This window comes from Lutzomyia longipalpis, chromosome 1 (genome assembly GCF_024334085.1).
Source record: "Lutzomyia longipalpis isolate SR_M1_2022 chromosome 1, ASM2433408v1".
Classification (NCBI taxonomy): Eukaryota; Metazoa; Arthropoda; class Insecta; order Diptera; family Psychodidae; genus Lutzomyia; species Lutzomyia longipalpis.
Window position 1 is genome coordinate 27,259,787 of NC_074707.1, and position 18,833 is coordinate 27,278,619.

At 34.0% G+C, this 18,833-nt stretch overlaps 2 protein-coding genes across 4 annotated transcripts in view; both read left to right on the plus strand.

The window, feature by feature from the left end:
• LOC129797543 (uncharacterized) overlaps positions 1-9,994 on the plus strand; it is a 62,356-nt gene extending 52,362 nt beyond the window's left edge. For both annotated transcript variants that reach the window (XM_055840248.1, XM_055840247.1), the window contains exons 4-5: positions 1,350-1,512; positions 8,237-9,994. In XM_055840248.1, the coding sequence (XP_055696223.1) occupies positions 1,350-1,512; positions 8,237-9,463 (1,390 nt within the window). In that variant the 3' untranslated portion in view covers positions 9,464-9,994. The remainder of the gene's footprint in view (positions 1-1,349; positions 1,513-8,236) is intronic.
• LOC129797484 (protocadherin-23) overlaps positions 1-18,833 on the plus strand; it is a 953,251-nt gene that overhangs the window by 542,036 nt on the left and 392,382 nt on the right. The window lies entirely within an intron of this gene.

An 18,833-nucleotide genomic window follows, 5' to 3' on the forward strand; every position in this document is an offset into this window, starting at 1 on the left:
AACAATGAATTTATCAAATTTTAATTCTCTCTGTTTACAGTGCTAGTTATATTTCTTTTCCATAGACAGTATCGCCAAACAGATTATTCCAAATTTTAACTTATTTGTAGCGGAGTAGAGGTTGCAATTTTTTGATTAATCACTTCCACTTATGTTTAATACCTCCGGTAAACATTATTTTGCAAACGTTTCCTCTTTTAATGTTTGATATGTACATGGAGTGCTTGAATAAAAATTCTCCGAGTTTTGTTTGAAATTCCACCAGCATAGCATTTATGGATGAATTTCCACGTAAAAATAATTTTTTCTTCTCTTAATCTTGAATTATTTAGCAGATAGGAGGTTTCAAAGTGATATAAATGAGTTTTTGTAGAATCTAGTATTTTAATGCTAATGCATAAGAGCTGTATGTATTTATATATTCATGAGTTTTTGTATTAATTTCAAGTAAATACAATATTGTTAAACAGGTAATAATACACCTATTTTAATTTCTTGTTACCGATGAAATGAGCTAGATTTTTTTAGCTGTGATTCCTTCAAATCCTCAATAAACCGTGTAAAACATTCTCTATAATATTTTCTCTATACCCTGTACACGAAGGAAAAATCATATTAAACTTTCTCGAAGAATACTTATAGGTCTTCTTTTTATAAATTCGTTTAAAGCTTATTCATATTTTTTTCTCAAAAGCTGTAAAGGGTATTTTTATTCTGCAACAGAGAAGAGAAAGATATACCTTGAGGGTATAAAGCAGGTATCATTCACCGAGCGTTAAAAAATGAAAGCACATTGCAGCTTTTTATTTTCCCCCTACAGCTCATGCAGAAATGAAGAAAATATCAAGTTTAGAGATTTTTCTCTATTGGCAGAGAATGTAAATAATATGGGAAGAGAAAAATTCAAGAAAACATGGCCGTGGCAATACGAGAGCTTTCAGGATGAAATATCTGCATGACTAAGCACCTCGCTTGCATGCAAATTCACTGAATATTTGCATTTATGTAGTTTTTTTTAGCAAATACATACATACGTGTCCAAAAAAATTACTAGACGAACCAGTATTTTTTTTAATTTTCGAAATAGTAAAATTATTGCAAAATCAATCGATTTATTAATGTTCATCTTTAAAGTTCTCAGGTAGAATAAACAAAAAAAATCCTTTCGTTCAAAAAGCAATATTATTTTCTGAGAGATATGTTCTTATTAAAGAAATTTTAATTATCAATCAAGTGAATGCAATGAATTCAAAATTTTTAATATAAATAACTGCATTTTTCCTTGACTTATTGTTTTGCATTCATCCTGGAATACTTTTAATTAATTTCCTTCTATTTGTCTTTTACAGACACAAACGGAAAGTTCAAAACTTCTTGCCGTGCAAGACACCGACACGAGGAGGACATTTGGACACCACGGCTGTATCCAGCGGGCATTCAGTCACATACGAAGATCCTGATGCACATCTCGGCAGTCGCCCCCTAGTCATGAGGCATCAACATAATATGGAGGTACACATTACTTTTGCCTTCAATGGCAATTTCCTCTTTTTTATGTGTGCAGGGCATAAAATCCATTAGATTGAGTATAATATATAGGGTGCGAAGGACTCTTGTGTGATGCTCTTAAGGACTCCCACAATTGTTGCGTGGTTGTGGATTCAATTTACACAGGCATCCGGTTCATTTGAATTCCTTCTCGCAAAGTGACGATGGAGATTCTTTTCTCTTGGCCTATAAGACTTGCGCTGAGAAGTTGAGAGGCCTGTCAAAATATTTCACTGAAAACTGTCACAACATGTCACACCAGACACAATCACTTTGCATTGTGTGCTGATTCAGACGTCGTCGCCTTTTGTTAATGAAACGGTTATGAGGAAAGACCTTCGAGATGGGAAATGGGGAAAAAGACGCGAGCAACTCCCGGGTAATCCGATAGGAGTGCCTTGTAGCTTTTTACATGGGATCTACATTAAGGGTTTACTATAGCTGGGGCTGCGAAGGAAACTGCCATGCGGAAAGAGCATGTAAAAAATGGGTGGAATTATTGAAAGAGATCCTTTTTTGTACCTTCCTGCGCAAAAACCCTTTCACAGTCATCAAATTAGTGAATTGTACATTTAAATGCCATGATCTATTTGGTCTTGGTATACATACTGTGTTACAGCAGGCATCCAAACATCCTCCTTCACACCATATCCTGTTCAAGAATTCTTTCAGCATCCATACAACTGTTGAGGCAAATAGAAACACCTTTAATATCATATTTCAATATTATTGGGGAATATTGTATTAAATTGGATTATCGTGTATTGAAATTCTATCCAACTAAATGAGATGCCTCGTGAAATACACTGTCAGGTCTGTGCTGATTCCAGAGAAGACAAGAATGTAAGGATATACATATGTACATATGAATGTATACTCATATTGCTGTGTCCATCCATGGGTTAAGAGAAAAACTACATAGTAAAGGATCCTTCATAATATCCTATATAATGTGTGGGTTTTATCGTTATTTTGTGTTCCATTTGGCCGATAAAATATTTCTCCACACACTCTGTGAATATTATTGGAACTGAGGAGGAATACTGTAGGTTGATTTTCGTACGCGGGTATGGGAGTCAACCAATAAATTGGGCAAGGTCGTTTTTGTGCAAATATTTGCCTTATGGTAGCTGTCGAATTGAATTTTAAGCTCCGACAGTGTGTTGACTCCGTCAACCCACACGACAAAACCCTTCTTCTTTAGTTATGGGAAAAGCTCCCATCCAAATATATGGTCGATTTTGGGTTGAAAACCACCAGTCACAGCCACTTCTCAGGGAGCTTTTAGTTGTTTGTTCTCCATGTACCGCAGCCTGAGAATCCTGTCAACAAGAACTCAATCTGCGAAAGTTTAGCTATGAATTATATCAATCGCTCTCATATTTTATACCCCTCCCCATTACCCTTTCATATATAAAAAGATTTACCCATATACGTATAGACACTTGGGGTTAAAACTTATGTTTCAGCCCATAGAGCCACACAAAGTCAACATTGTTCGAGAAGTTTGAGAGCGTCTTTCATATAGCACAATCTCTCTTATATCGAAAATTTCTATTGAATCTTAATTGACCTATTGAAAATTTAATTTCATCACCAAAACTTTCACTAACTTGCTCGTTCTGTCCACTCAATGTATTGCAAATTTCCTTTCAGAGAAACAATTTGTGAAACTACAATATTTCATGATGGATGCGTCGTAGTATACATATTGTGAATGTGTATACTTTTTAATATTTTACAATATTCAGCGTCAAAAAACTTTAAAAATGTCTGAAAATGAAACTCAGATTTAAACATGTGCAGTTTTACATGTAAATTACTTTGCATCAACAAAGTTTCAAACCAGCTATTCTGAAATTCTTTTTTTTTAAATTAAAAATAAAGATTTTTTTCCTAGAATGAAATCTTGATATAAGCTAAATCCCTTCCTAGGATTTTGATGAAGTTTTACCTTGCAGCTATGCTCTTGGCCAATACATAAAATGAGATAGTGCTTTAATATTAAAGGGAACTTATGAATATATGTGTATGCTATGCCCAGGTTATAAAAGGTGACATTTCCCCTTAAAAGCAATGCTATTTTTAAAAGAGATCAGACAGTCTGTGCGAAAAAAAACCAACTGATTTGTGAAAAGCGTATTGTTTTCAGACCTCTCATGTTCTTTTACTTAAATTGAATACATTAAAGATATGGAGCTTTTATGTGACATTGCTTTCAAGCTTTCAATATAACCCAACGAACGCTCTGGTTTGTGTATTTTTACCACCATGCATACAAAAGAGGTTTTTTGTGTCTCAAATTCAGACACTACAAATAGTTCTATATCTCCATACTGAATGAATATTCTCACGATATTTTCACCTTCAAAACACTGTTATTACATTTTAAATTAAACTTTATGGTGTGATCCTTTTTTTGTTGTAAACTGTCAAATCATATACATAACATATGTTTATAAACTATTTTACATACTATACACACATTCGCATCATCAAACAAAAGAGCTTTGATCCATGAACCATGTCCTATGTATAGGAAAAGCATTCTGGACCCACCCGATGGCATCGCTTTGCAACCACGCTCCAGGATATGTTTAATAGTAAACAAAAGCTCAGTCTTCTGTACAGCAGGTGAATGCAAAAATACAGTAAATGCTTTATGCAGAGCACATTAAAATTCAAAGCTATAGAAACCCCTATATTCATGTATTTGCTAGCAATATACGCGTAGCCATATTGCCCGTATAGAGCATGAGTTTTAGCAATAAATTCCAACTGGGTGGGTCAATAAAGTACCACAGATTTTACCAAGCTGGATAATATCTGGTTTCTATCTATACTGTGGCAAAAGAACATGAAATCCTCTCTTAATTTGAATGTGACACTTTTATTGTTCCATTTTCTGCAACAAAGCGATATTAATTATTATCTTTAATAAGAAAACGATTAAAAGATTAAACAATTATTAGAAATTTTGAGATTGTTATTTCTTCTGCAAATTTCTTTCTTAAATCTTGGTTTTAGTTTTCGTTCATAGTTAATTTAACACAACTCTCGGTAATTTCTTCTAAAAAAACAAAAAAATATGTATATATTTTACTTTTTTATCGAATCAAAATTTGATAATTCACATAAGTGACCTATCCTCTTTCATGAGACTATAATATGAAAACTTTCTAAACATCTAAAACTAATATTCCTCTAAAATGAGAGCTGTAATATGAAACACCCTACCTTTACTAAAAGGATTCGCTGCCAGGTAATAGGGGTGGGAGAGATGTGCATAGTACACATACACACAGTAGGACCCCCTTGTGCACACAAAATTTCTGCATGGTCTGTAACTTTTGGTGGGTTTGAGTAAATGCCACCGCTTGGCTTTGACCCGAGTCGTCGAACGGAAAGGAACCACATCAAAACTATGCTCAGCAGTTGGCAACTGGGCATGTTCACCAAATAGACAAGTGGGCAGACAGACAAACCTGACTTTGCAATTTGCCACTCTACTCTGTGACACCTGCCTGTACATAGTTGAGGAATTTACTACTGCATTTTGCACACCACTTAGGGATTTGAATTCTTCACAACACAATATTTCCCCCGTAAAGACAACACAACTCCCCCATTCTACATCACATTCTTAAGTATCTCTCAGCAACACGTTTTTGAGGATTTCTCAATGCATTTCTTTATATAGTTTTCATTTCTACTGGGATAGATGGATATACAAGAGGAGTGCATCCACCCATCGTAGTCTTGAACGGCTGTGAAGCACTTCCTTTCTGAATGCACAAGTATCCGTACATCGTCGGCTTAAGAGGAGGAAGCAAGACAGACAGATGAGAACAATATTTTTTTATAAAAAAAAAAACTTTTCATGGCATATAATTTATAATATGCACAGAAATAATTTTGACGATGTTATCTCTCGACAGTGTGATTATTCCCAAAACGCCATTGATGTCCTCAACATTCAACTGTGAAGGACTCTCGAGAGGCGCGAAAATTTCTGCACTCATTTTATCTGCACAATTCATGCTATGGGCTTGTAGTTTTGCATCCACCGATTTTATTGCTTTCATTGTCATTGAAGAGGTTTTTTATTATCGCTATGATTGTTGTCACTAGTCACTATATACATACATACGTATTCCATTTTATTTGACCCAGTATGAAGTGGATGGATGTTTGTTATTAATCCCAAGTATCCCTTCACGTCGCGGTACTAATCCAATTGTGGAAGCTCTAAATATCTAGATTCGTTTATCTTCCCTATAGTGTGCACCATATAAAAGTTATATGTATGTAAGAAAGAAAAGAAGAAGGATTATATATGAGCTGTATGAGTGTATGAAGAAACATTCTTCGGAACTATAAAGTGGATAATGCACTTTCTTCATTGTTTGTCACAAATCAACTTCTAACCTGACGCAGTCTTAAGCTTATTTATGTATCCAGAAGACAACAATGCGCTATGTAATTTTAACATCAAAAGGATTTGAGCTATCGCGTTTAATTAGATATAAGGATCGCGTTGCGAAAAACTTTCATTAAAATATATCTACAACAAAATATTATTCTCTGATAATGTCTCTTTCTAAAAAAAAATAATTCAATTTTATATTACATTTTTTATCCCAAGAAAAATATTATTTCGACAATTGAAAAAAAAAATAACTTAGGAAAATTCTACAGGTACTTTCCATAGCAAAAAAATCCTCATATAAGCTGTATTTGCTTTTTAGTGGTTGCTTAAAACTTGATTATACACAATTATAAGATTGGCATTGTGGTTTTTTGATACCACAGTTGATACACTTCCCACTGGGGAAAATGAGGGAGTTTTTTTTTTATTCCACTCTTCTCTACAGTTATGTACATTATGTACATATTTCTGTTGCAACAATTCAGGAATTACTATGCGTCCAACTTTTCGCATTTTTATGTAGCAAAAACTTTTAGAAAAGTGTGGATTCTTTTGCAATTCAGGACTTATGTTTCTCCCCATGATGAGGGACATGAGAGAAAAATGCTGTAATTTCCACTCTTAGACCCGTAGGCACTTCTAGAAAGTACAAAATTTACCCTGGAGAGTTGTGCAGAGGATCTTCTACATGAGTATTTTATTTGTTGAGGTAAAAACTTCCGCTGTTGGTGAGAAAAAAATGTAGGACGAGTTGTACTTTTTCACACCTCATCTCTCCTTTGCGGAAATTCAGATAAACTAAGAATTTTTCTTTTTGTTATGTGCAGAATAAAGTTCAATTCAAGTATTTCCTCCTTTCTTCACCATTTTTTTGTTCGCTACCCATCACCCTACGCCACTTCTGTGTGTACACTACATACATACATAAATTGCAAACTTTCCTTCCGCACTTCCCACCACTCGAATCTTCTTTGCTGGGAACGTGGAAGAAATTTCGTTATCAAAGAATTTGAAAGAATTGCACTCTCTGTCTTGACCAGAGTTCATTTCCTTCCTTGAGTGGGTAACAAGAGTGAAAAAAATATTTGTATATAATACGAAAGGAATTATAAAAGAGAGGAAAATTTTTCTTTTGAACGATGAAGTCAAAGGACTCAATTTAGAGGAAATTCTATAAGATATTCCTTTGCTGTTTGTCTCAAAACTTCTCTTTTTTCTTCCGTTCTCTTGGATTTTTTTCATTCATTTTATACCCTGGGGGTAGTGCAAAAAGCATAAAAAAAATCCCCAAAAGGTTTATAAGAAGTAGCAAGATTTTTTTATTGCGCTGAAAATTCTTTTGGGCATATTTTTCTGACTGATGAGAGAAAATGGAAGATCTAGGCGAAAGGAAAACCGATCCGGAAATTCAAGGAAAACTTTCGCTGTATATTTGCATCACTTTGAAGATAGCAATCAATGAGATTGTTATTTCCTTCTTTCGCCATGATAAGCACACACTCTGCTCAGACATTTGAAAAATATTACGCTACATTTCCACATCGTCCTTACATTTCCCAGACTGTGACATATTCCTTTGACACAGTCGTCCTTCTTCGAGAATTCACCCATAATATAGCATGAATCGCAAGAGGCTTCTCACTTAAGAAATTGTATTAAATTGAAAATTAATTAATTGAAAATATGTACTTTCATAATTAACCAATAGAATATTGGCTAATAATAACCCATATCCGATTTATTTTTAATTTTTTTCCGCCAATACTATTATATTGCAGACTAGCTCTCATTTTCCCAAAACTATCAAAGTGTAACATAGTACTGTTTTCGAGTCAGAAAGAATTTTTGGATAAAATCATATCAGTTGTTCTTCTCTTGGAATAATACTTAAAAAATATGAAATAGATCACAGTACCTATAAAAAAAATGATATCAAACTATTCTAGAAAAAGAAAAAAAAACTTTTAATGCAAGACTCAACACCAGACTTTTGATCAACTCAAGACACAGTAATTAATTCATTTTCTTTTTTACGACTATTTTTTTTATTACTGAATTGTTGGAATATATACAAATTAATAAACAACAAATTTTTTTAATTATCTGATTTTATGTACGTATCTCCGAAAGCAACACTTGTTAGCCCCATAAAACGCAGTCGAGTCAAATGTAGCGAAAGAAATGGAAATAATTTAATTCTTTAACACTATCTAAATTGTTACATATCACTAAAGTGTCTCATTTTTCTCTCCCTTCCAGATGCTCCACCCAAAATCGATACACTTTCCAAGTGGTTACCCCATGACGCGCTCTCCGCCTCTGTTTGTCTGCTCATCTCCCGGACCAGACCCCTATCGCTCTCATGATAATGTTTACGAAGAACTGGGTCCACCAAGGGAATCAGACGGAGAGTCTGAGCCTCCTGTTCATTCAGACGATGACTTTGCCGAGGATGAACTCAGTCTGCCCGGTGAAAGATCCTTTCACAAAACGTCGCCTGATACCTCAACCGTGGCCACGATTTATCAAGATCGAAGTGCTCCTAGTGGGTCAACTGCACCTTCGAGTAGCGGAAGTGCAAGCGCCAGTGGAAATGGTGAGAGAAACACGAACGAAAAAAATAGTCTTATCTCACCGCCAGCACCAAATGCAACTAGCAGAGTTGCAGGAAGTCGTAGTATGATGGCTAGTCCGGGTAGTCTCTTTAGGGGACGCAAAGTGCATAGCACTCGCAATGGAAAAGTGCCGAACTTTAGTGCCGATGAGTTAAATACATCCTCGGAGCAAGACTACACTTCCGAGATGGTGCTACCCACAATCTACGGGCAGAGAGGTCACTTGATGACCTTGCCCTATAATACAACAGCCGGTACAAGTAATCCAACGCAAACTAATCGTAGTACGAGGAGCAATACAATGAATTGCTTTACAGCATCATCGACAATAAGTACAGAGGGTGATGAGGATGAAGTGGAACGACGGAATCAAATTAATCGAGAACTGTCAACCCATCCTGTGGCAACGATATTTCGGGAACGTGGAGTGCCGTCATACCCTAGAAACTTTCTAACTCACCACCATCCACCCCCTCGGGCTCGCTCAAATCCTCGATCCCTCGATCGACGGCGCATCATTGCCCCTGCACCCAGTGGCCATGTTATTCCCGATCCTAGCTACAGCTACGCTGAACCCGTCTTCCATGATGGCCTACTCTATGATCCATACTTAGCGCATGATCGCAATCATCCCTACCCCTATATCTTGCCTGAATTCACAACTTTCCGAAACGGACCTAGTGGAGCACCCTGTCAGCAACCCGTGGAAGTCGGAGCTACGGGGGTCGCACATAATCTCTTTGGTCGAGACTCAAGTTTTGGCAGCGACTCTGGATACAGTCAGCACACACAGACGTCAACAAGAAGTGGTTGGGGTCGCAATGGCCGCAAAGACAGTGCACCAAAGAATACTCCGTTTAGTGCATCTTGAGGCCCGTTGTGGCGCTTGGGCGGAACGTAAAATGTAAATATAGAATTTCAAGAGGGATGTGATGTATCGTAAAATGGATAGGGACTCTAAGGCTAAGGAAGTCATATCTGGGATCAGTCATGAAAAGTTCTCTTGAGTCAAAAGAATACCAGGTATTTAATTCTATGTTGTCATTTTTTTATTTAAATTTCATTAAATAAATTTAAAAATTCAATATAAGTTTTCTATATCCTGATTCACAAGACAAACTTTTTTTATATATCAATTACCTACCTAATAGAATAATAATACAACAAAAATTTCACAAAAAATTTAATTGAAGTTTTCATTACTGATCTAAGGGATATTTAAGAGATAGTTGATGATGCAATGTGATTTTGTTCAATACTGTGTTGCTAAAATGATATAAAATTGATTAGGTATGAAGTTTTTTTTAACAACACTAGATTAATTATCTTGTAAACACACAAAGACTCAAGACTGTCTTTTTTTATTGCGTAATAAAAATCATTAAGTAGAATTGTATGTAAATTGACACTTTTTTCTTGTATAGAATTGAAAATGTGGGCCGAACCGATGAGAATTCTTCTAAAGATGTTAGAGAATGGGAAAATCATTCAAAGCATAACTACACAATAATGAGTAAAAAGAAATTAAAAAAAAGAGCACAAATGATGTATCCTAAAATAAAATCTTGTAAAAAAAATTTCGAAACATTTGGGGAATCTTAATTGTTTTCATCGCATTCAAACAATTATCTCCAATTGTCTGGTATTGTCTATTTTAACAATTTGTTCTGTTGAATTCGATATATTTTGTTATGTCGCATTTCTATATTTCGTTCAGTATTTCAGATAGAACATGATGGAATTGAAAATAATTAATTTTTCCATCAGATAAACAATTACCGTTGTAAACAATTTCTACATACATATTCATAATGACATTGGTTTTATGGTTTATAGTAGCGTATTTCGTGTGCAAAAGAATGGATGACCACTAAAAAGTGGGCAGAAAAATTGGGTAAAGTAAAAAAAAAACAGCAATTCAAATGAATTTGTATTTGCATTTCAATTATTTCAAATTAAACCAAAAACAATTAAGCTTTTTGAACATAAAAAAAACACAACCCCAAAAGCCAACAAAGAGTATACTTTTGCACTCCACCCCAAATGCAATCAACGCAGCCAGCATTCATAGTCATAGTGAAATAAAACAGAAAACAAGTCGAAATTACTGAAATTTTTAGTGTTCTCTGAAAAGTTCTTCAAAAGATATTTTATTAAAAATCATTTTTAAATAAAAGTAATATAAAATAGCCTCTTGGGACATTTTCATGGATGTAAAGTAACCGTACCTACTGTTTCCCGTTATAATTTAAATCTCTAAAATTTATTTTCTTCACGTTTACTATCTTTATGCTTAATCCAGAATATATTTATATTTTCATGATTATAAAAGTTTTGGCAATTCCACCATTCTAGAGCTATACATAAAAAAATTTAATACCTATTCCAATAGTTACACACTTTTGATTAGCACAAATTAGTACAAAAAGCAATTTCATCCATTACAATATTCTCATATTTTATATTAAAAACAAGTTATATATTTTTTTTATTGGATATTAATATTTCAGAAATTTTGGACTTGTTCAAAAAAATCATTTTTATGTAAAATTTGTAAAGAGATTAGTAGATGTGTGGTAGAAGAAAGTGGCGCTACAAAACCTCAATTAAAGAATGTGTATTACTATGATACTTAATTTTCATAAAAAAGACCGATAAAATAGAAGAAAAAAAACACTACGAGAATTTATTATGAAGAAGAGTCAAAAAAATACCTACCTATTGAATTTGTTGAAGTCATTGTAAATAAATTGTGTAAATTTTTTAAAGTCCTATTTAAAGAAAAGAATGATAGTATGTAAGGGTGATATACATAGTAAAAAAAATCTTGTAGATATATTAAATAATAATGTATATAGAACATATAAATATAATGGATATATGATAGTTCAGTAATCAATCATCTTTTCATTGCAATCACAAGCCCTAAGTCTCATCGTATAGATTTAGTGCTGCGACGAACGTACATATATATAAGATGAAATGTAAATATAGCGACGAGACAAATTGCAAAAATAATCATCTTATTAGCTTAACATGAGGATTCGTGTTCTATTAAAAAAAATATAAATTGTAAGAACTTAAAAAAAACGAATTTCAACCACCCCCGCATGAATCAATAAAATGTCAATTTAAAAGATATTTCAAATATATAATGTACATAAAAGGAATTGCATAGTAATTGAAGGAGGAAGAGCAAAGAAGGAGCTTTCGAAGACATCCTTTTTTTTTCTTGAGAAAAAAAACATATTGGAAAAATTAAGCAAATCTAAACGATAAAGACGAACATTTATAAGAAAAACTCTTGGAAATCTCTGTCAATGGTACGAAAAAATTTTAACTGATTTTTTTTTTATATTTCCTGCACATCCACTTAGTTTCAGCAATATAAATTTTGTTCTCTAAATGCAAAACTTTTCTATTTTGATATTGAAAAAGTTTCACAATTAATGTTCAATTTCGGTGAACATTTTTTTTTTCATCCTCACAGCTGAAATACTCAATTTCACGTAATTGCAATTGATGTAGGAGACTCATTTTTGCTACTTTGTCACAATGAAAAGAAAAACTTTCTCTTTTCATTATTTTATTAAGACTTGGTGTGCTAGAACGTGCTGTGTGTGTTAAGTGGTAGCAATTTTAATTCTACACCAAACACCCACGACACACCGAAAACCACAAGAGTAGTTCCATGCGAAAAATAATTGTGCACTACTTTTTATAACGGATAATATTTTCCCATTTTGTGTAATGAATACAAATATTTTATTTTTGTGTAAAATAACATTTAAAAAAACTGATTTTTCAGCTCAAATTTTACCATCTTTCATTTACTAAAAACAATATTTGGTTAAGAAGAAACATTTTCAACTTGACTCTGTAATTTAACTCATCCATGTTTCTTATCAACACATTAAAAGTATACACAATATAGTGTAAGACTTTCAGGGCAATGAAAGCTCCCTCTTTTCTCCTGTTACCACAAAATAATAAACCAAAGTAATTTTCCTTTCACCTCCTTCAACTGTGTCCTTTTTGGCATCAATAAAAAAAAACTTTATATCCCACAATCTTTTCTTCAACTAAAATATCCGAAGAGAAAATCATATCATAGTGTGAGAAAAAAAGCATAAAGATGATAAAGTACTTTTTGTAAATATAGGAAGAAAATTATGATATTAAATCGAAGAGAAATACTATAATTTTGTAAGCTTTTAAATTATGAAAATGATAAGGTAAAAGCAATGAGAAAGATCCCCGAATATTAATTTATCTAATTGCGATGCTAGTCTCTTAACTTTGTGTTTATTCAACACTCTCTAATTTGGTGACGTATATTCAACAGAAATGTACTTAGCAATTATTTGATAAATCAATCAGTTACATCTCATTAAACTTTTCGATAGGGAATTACAATTATATTTGTAAAACACATATGACTATCTCATGATGCAGATGAAAGAAAACAGACGAAGACGCAAAGAACGACAATTTCCAATAAAAAGATAATAATGAAAAAAAATGTTGTTTTTTTAGAACAAGTATGTGGAATACCGAGAATATTCTTCTTTTGGAAAAATGTTAATTTTTGGATGGAAAATTGAATTATGAAAATTGTCACCCAGTTCCACTGTATCGTTTTGGCAATGCTGAGAAAATGGAATGAAAGACCCTTGTCGCCTCTGCAGTGTCGTTGAAGGAAAAGGATGAAAAAAGGATGTAAACAGTGTAGAGTTGGTGAAAATTTCAAAATTCAGCAAATTGCTGGAAATATGCACGAGAGACGGGGGATAAATTTATGTATTTTTCTCCCAGCCCAGACGACATTTACGTGCGGAGCAGAATTATGACAGTCGTCGGAGGCTGCACTGCACACTACCAGCCAGCATGAATGCACATGAGACCCGCAAATTCATGAAAGCCCTAACCATGCTGCAGCACCATGCCCTCACAATGCTGCAGTGTATGAGTATGTTTGGAATATAACAAGAGGTGGTATAAATTACCATATTTCCCATACCATATAGAGATCCTTTACCCAGTTCTCGATATAAATATATATGTATGTATATTCGCAAGTCCAATCTATCCCCCTAAGAGGCAACCCCCAACCCTGATTCATACATAGGAGCCACCACACCACACCCGTGAGACACAATACCTTCACATGTGGCAATCACAAGTGGCTTTTGTCCCAAGTTCTCCTCCAATATTTGGAGAGTTGCACAGTAAAATATCTATGGGATGCTCTCATGTGTAATAGAATTAGAATTAAGTCTTCCCGATCATCATCAAAGCTGCATGAGTACTATAAATATACACCCCACGCCCACCCCTGCCTGGTGCACTTATATAAAATTTCTAAGGAGGTAAATTTAAGAGGATTTTGAGTGAAGTGACTTCGATGATTCAGTAAAAATAAATTCAATGGTCCACTCGAAAAGTGTTTCCAATATCTTCTACGCAGAGATAATTTTGAAATAATTGAACTTTTCATCGAAATAAATTGTATTACCCAAACTCCAAACAAAAATTAGTGGATTTCATTTTAGTAAAAGTTTTAGTTAGCAAATATTTAATGCTACAATCAAAGAAATCAAAATAAATCGCAAATTAATTTAGAATAAAATATTATTTGCCAATAAGGTCAATTAGTTTTAAACTAATTTATAATCAATCGAATTGATGAAAAATATTGTTAGAAAAATACCATTTTGATTTAAAAAGGTTTAAATTTGTTGTACAAAGTATGCAACAAAGATTCAAGTCGTGATGTACAGATGGTTGGAAAACTTTTGCTTTATTTAAACATTGAATGTAAAACGAAATTTAAAAAAAATTTCACAGAATCTATCAAACTATTTTGAATGTTAAAACGATTGGAAGTATCCTAAAGTTTTCCAAATTGATCCTGCCTATATGAAAGCATCCTTTGTCGACTATTTGGGAACTTTCACATGGAGAGAAATTCGTCAAACACAGGAGTGTGTGTAGCGTAAATTTTGAAATTTAGAAACAACATGAAATTCAACGTGGATGATGTGCTGCCCACATGGAGGGTAGTGCAATAAAATATGATGGGGCAGGAATAAAAAGATGAAGAATATTCAGGCATCCCGTCACGTTCCGTGCTTGATACGGTTAGAGGCGAAAGATTAACGTTCAAAACGTCTAGCCGCAGCCAGTGAATGGGTCGTTTTTTGCCGAACTCGGGGAACCGGAGGGGTGGAAAACTTTCCATACATGCGAGCACCCTGGAAAATCATAAATAATTCCCATAATATACTTTAACGCGGAAAGTACACTCTCTTCTTTCCTGGGGTTGGTTTTCCTCCGCCCTGCAAAAATGAATAATCGTTAAAGACTGCGTAAAAATGCTGCTATGAATGATAAAAATTTTGCTTTCGCCGCTATTAAATCACACACATGAACCTGAGTCGAATATGTAATATTATGCTATCCCAAATTTTTAATATTTCTCGATTCACCGCAATTCATATTATACTTTCCGCATACACTTTTATTTTCATTTTCGGACGCGGCCTTCGAAGCACTCCATATTTCTCAGTGTGCTTCTCACAATCTTCAACCCGAAAAACCTTCAATATATGCCCAGATATTATCCATCCAGCAGCAATATCGTATTTCACAGAGTCAATAGCACTATTAATAAATTTGAATAAGAGATTATTGTGCTTTCATCCCCTAGAGGGTATGCCAAGTTTGGGTTATTTATAGCAAGATTGTGCCTGCCATAGAACATCTAGCCCGCACAATTGCAAAAGCTCCTTATTCATGATAAGTGTTTGTCATAGAAACGTTAAGTTCTGCAAATCTTCAATTAATAAATCAATGAATTCAACAAGTTCAATTGATAGATCATATTCTCTGCATATCACAAAGAAATATTTTATTAACAATAAATTTCTTTAAAAAAAAAAGCCATAAAGAATATTAATTCATGGGACATCCCAAGTGAAATCTAATCAGAAGATATTAATCTTTCAATTGTAAGTATAGCATATTCACAAAAGAAACAATGTTAACTTTCTCACAAAATCTCAAAGATTCTATCCACTTGATAAGTCTATGATGCTTTAATCAGCAGCGAAATTTTATTGTATTATGTAATCTTTAACTTTATATTCGTTTGTTAGCAAAACCAATTGATGTGTGAGTCCAAAGTTTCTGCAGCTAAATTCGGATGAGTTGTGAGGAGTTCAGATAGATCTCAACATTGAGTCAATTTAATTGAATTAGCTGACAAAAGAGACGATAACCTTCCTGCTAACCTTGTGAACTGTGCCATGTTTAGTACACATTTATTTATTAGTCACATCAGTGGAGAGTCACACACAACATCTTTGTCAGTTTGTCTTGACAAAATGGGCGATATGGTCAAAAGTTTTGTGAGAGCTTTAATTTTGTTATGTTCATTAAGTGCAGTCTGGGGTATATGGGTGGTCCCTGGGCAGTGCCCTACAGATCGGCCGGTGGAGAAGAACTTTAACATAACAAAGGTTTGTGTCTCTTTTCTCAAAACTTCCTCCTCCTTACATGTTTATATTTCTAGTATGCTGGACTCTGGTATGAATATCTCAGGCCAGATGATAACTATGCCTTCTTGGGGGATTGCAACACAATTTTCTACACTGCACACCCCAATGGAATTAGTATTAGTATTAGTAGTAGTATTTATTCATCATTCTTTGAGTGTGTTTTTACATTACAAAAATTTCTTTTAAAAACAGTGTTTTAACAAAGTTTTCATGACAATTAATATACAACAGGTTTTATTCTGCTTATACATCTAACACAGCACAAAAAAATGAGAGTGGCGCTAGCTCAATTGAGCTGTAAGCTTTGAGTGAGTAGCAAAAAAGTGGCACATATGAAATCAAAACGTTGAAAAATAGAGCCAGGAAAACGTTACTTTTAAACAAATTTTCGTTCTTTCCAAAAAGACTTTGATGACATGCAAAAATTCAATCATATAAACTAAATGATTAATTAAACAAGCAGAATTTCACAAAGATATTTCCTAATTTTTACCTACAGCAAATCACTGAATATTCACAATATCAAAAAAAATCACTTTACGTTTTCAGTTTCTCAAGATCTAAATAAGAATTTATGAATATCACAGGTCCACCCTCGCATTTTCTCAGCATTATTTTACCTCCAACAACCCACAAGAACTTAAAGTCCAACTCTTTTCTATATTCTTTTGCTTTCTTAAGAAGATTGCTCCGTTGTGGTGTGAGTCTCTCATTGATATAAATCTTCACATTATTGCGACCAGGGACTGTCAGATTGATACCACGAAAGTTATTAGCCTTATGCATTTCCTGGCGAGCTTTAATAATCTTAGATTTCGTCTTCAAATCGCAGAGCCGCAGAATGATCATATTTGTCTTTTTCCCACTTCCATCTTTGATTAACCTTGCACTTTGGATTTCATCCTCTCGCAGATCGTAATTCACAGTATTTTTTATCACTTGAATCGCAGTCAATGCACAATTCTTCTGAAGCATTTCATCCGGTATATTTTGAACCTCTATTGTAGTAAGCAATTGCCGTTGTGAATGATCGTCACTTTCAGATGAGAGACGAAAAATTTGCTGTTCCATATCACTGATTTTTTTATCGGTTTGAACACTTTTTGAGTCCAAAGAATCAATCTTTTTACGCAATTCAGTATTTTCCTTCGTGAGAGATGTCACCTTTTCCAGTAAAACCTCGAGTAGATGCATCTTCTTATAGATAAATGCAGACAAATCATCCACTTTCGCGTTGAGGGTGATTATAGTTGGAGCTCCATCAGTCAAAGAAGATCCACCAGCCGCTAACTGCGTTGACTTACAAGAACCACATTTGAGGGCGGCATTCGTGATCTTAGACTTTTCATACTGTGTTTCCGAGATACCAAAGCATTTCAGGTGGAAATACCCCTTACACGAAGCACAATCTATGTAAACCTCTGCTCTAGTGAGCTTCTGCTTGCATAGCTTACAAGTCACCATTGCACTCGATAGCCAAAAAAAACTGTTAATACTTTGATAAAACCTCAGGCAGAGCACCAAAATGTGAACACGTCCAGCCAGTGTGACCACTGAATTGCTACTGGAACTATTGGAATTCGGACATTCAGGCAATTCCCTCAGAATTTGGGCTATGAAGTAGATGAAACATTTGCTGTGTTCACAGAGCCCCAGCAGAGTCCCCTGGAAGGTCGATGGAACATCTCATATAGATGGAGTATGTGAAAATGGCATAATGTATAATTAACTTTAACACCTCCTATACAAACTATTTTTATTTACTTGGACAGATGAACCATTCTTCGCCAATCATTGGATTTTAGAGACCGATTATGACAATTACTCTGTGACCTACTTTTGCCGCAAAGCAAGTCCAGACACTTCATTCGATGATTTCTTCATCTACACAAGAAAACCTAGCCCAGATTTAAACACAAAGTCCATCATAGACAAACTCCTGCACAGATATTACAAAAGAGAGTACCTTTTCAAGCAGGAACAGGGTGGGGAATGTAACTATATGCAAAATGGAGAACTACCAGCCTCACTTTACAATGGTTAAAGAGTCTCTCTATAACTATCTTAAATTACTTAAACTTATTATACCCGACCTTAAAAAATTTGTACCAATATTTTTGTAAATCAAATATTTTAAGCTTCACTGTATACACGAAATGTATTATACTAAATTTAAATATTTTGGCTACGAATTTTTTTATTTTGATTTTTTTCACAGTAGGTACAATAAATAAAAATTGCTGATACACATATATGTACAATTAATTAATTAATATATAATTCCATAGAGCATCACCATGTATAGAAACAATGAATTTCCAGTAATGTAAAAATATAAATACCTACATAAGAGTAATAATTTTATTTCTTGAGCTTTTTAATTAAAAAAAAAAGTTTTTCACTTAAAATTTTTTAGTGTATAAATACAACATAATAATGCATAATATCGAACGTACCCCCATGTCTGAACTCCCCAATTTGTGCAAGAACATTTTAGACAAAGTTTTGTTCTCATTTTGCCAGAGAAAAGGGAAAGAAACAAAAGAGGATGAAAGGACTTTGAAATGGGAGATGCGAATTCTTCTTTTAATTGCAATAAACTTTTCGGTAAAGTGCTTCAAATTGATATTCCAGATGAAGAGAGTCGATGGTGTATTTTCACTTAAAGTGCCCGAAGGCTTC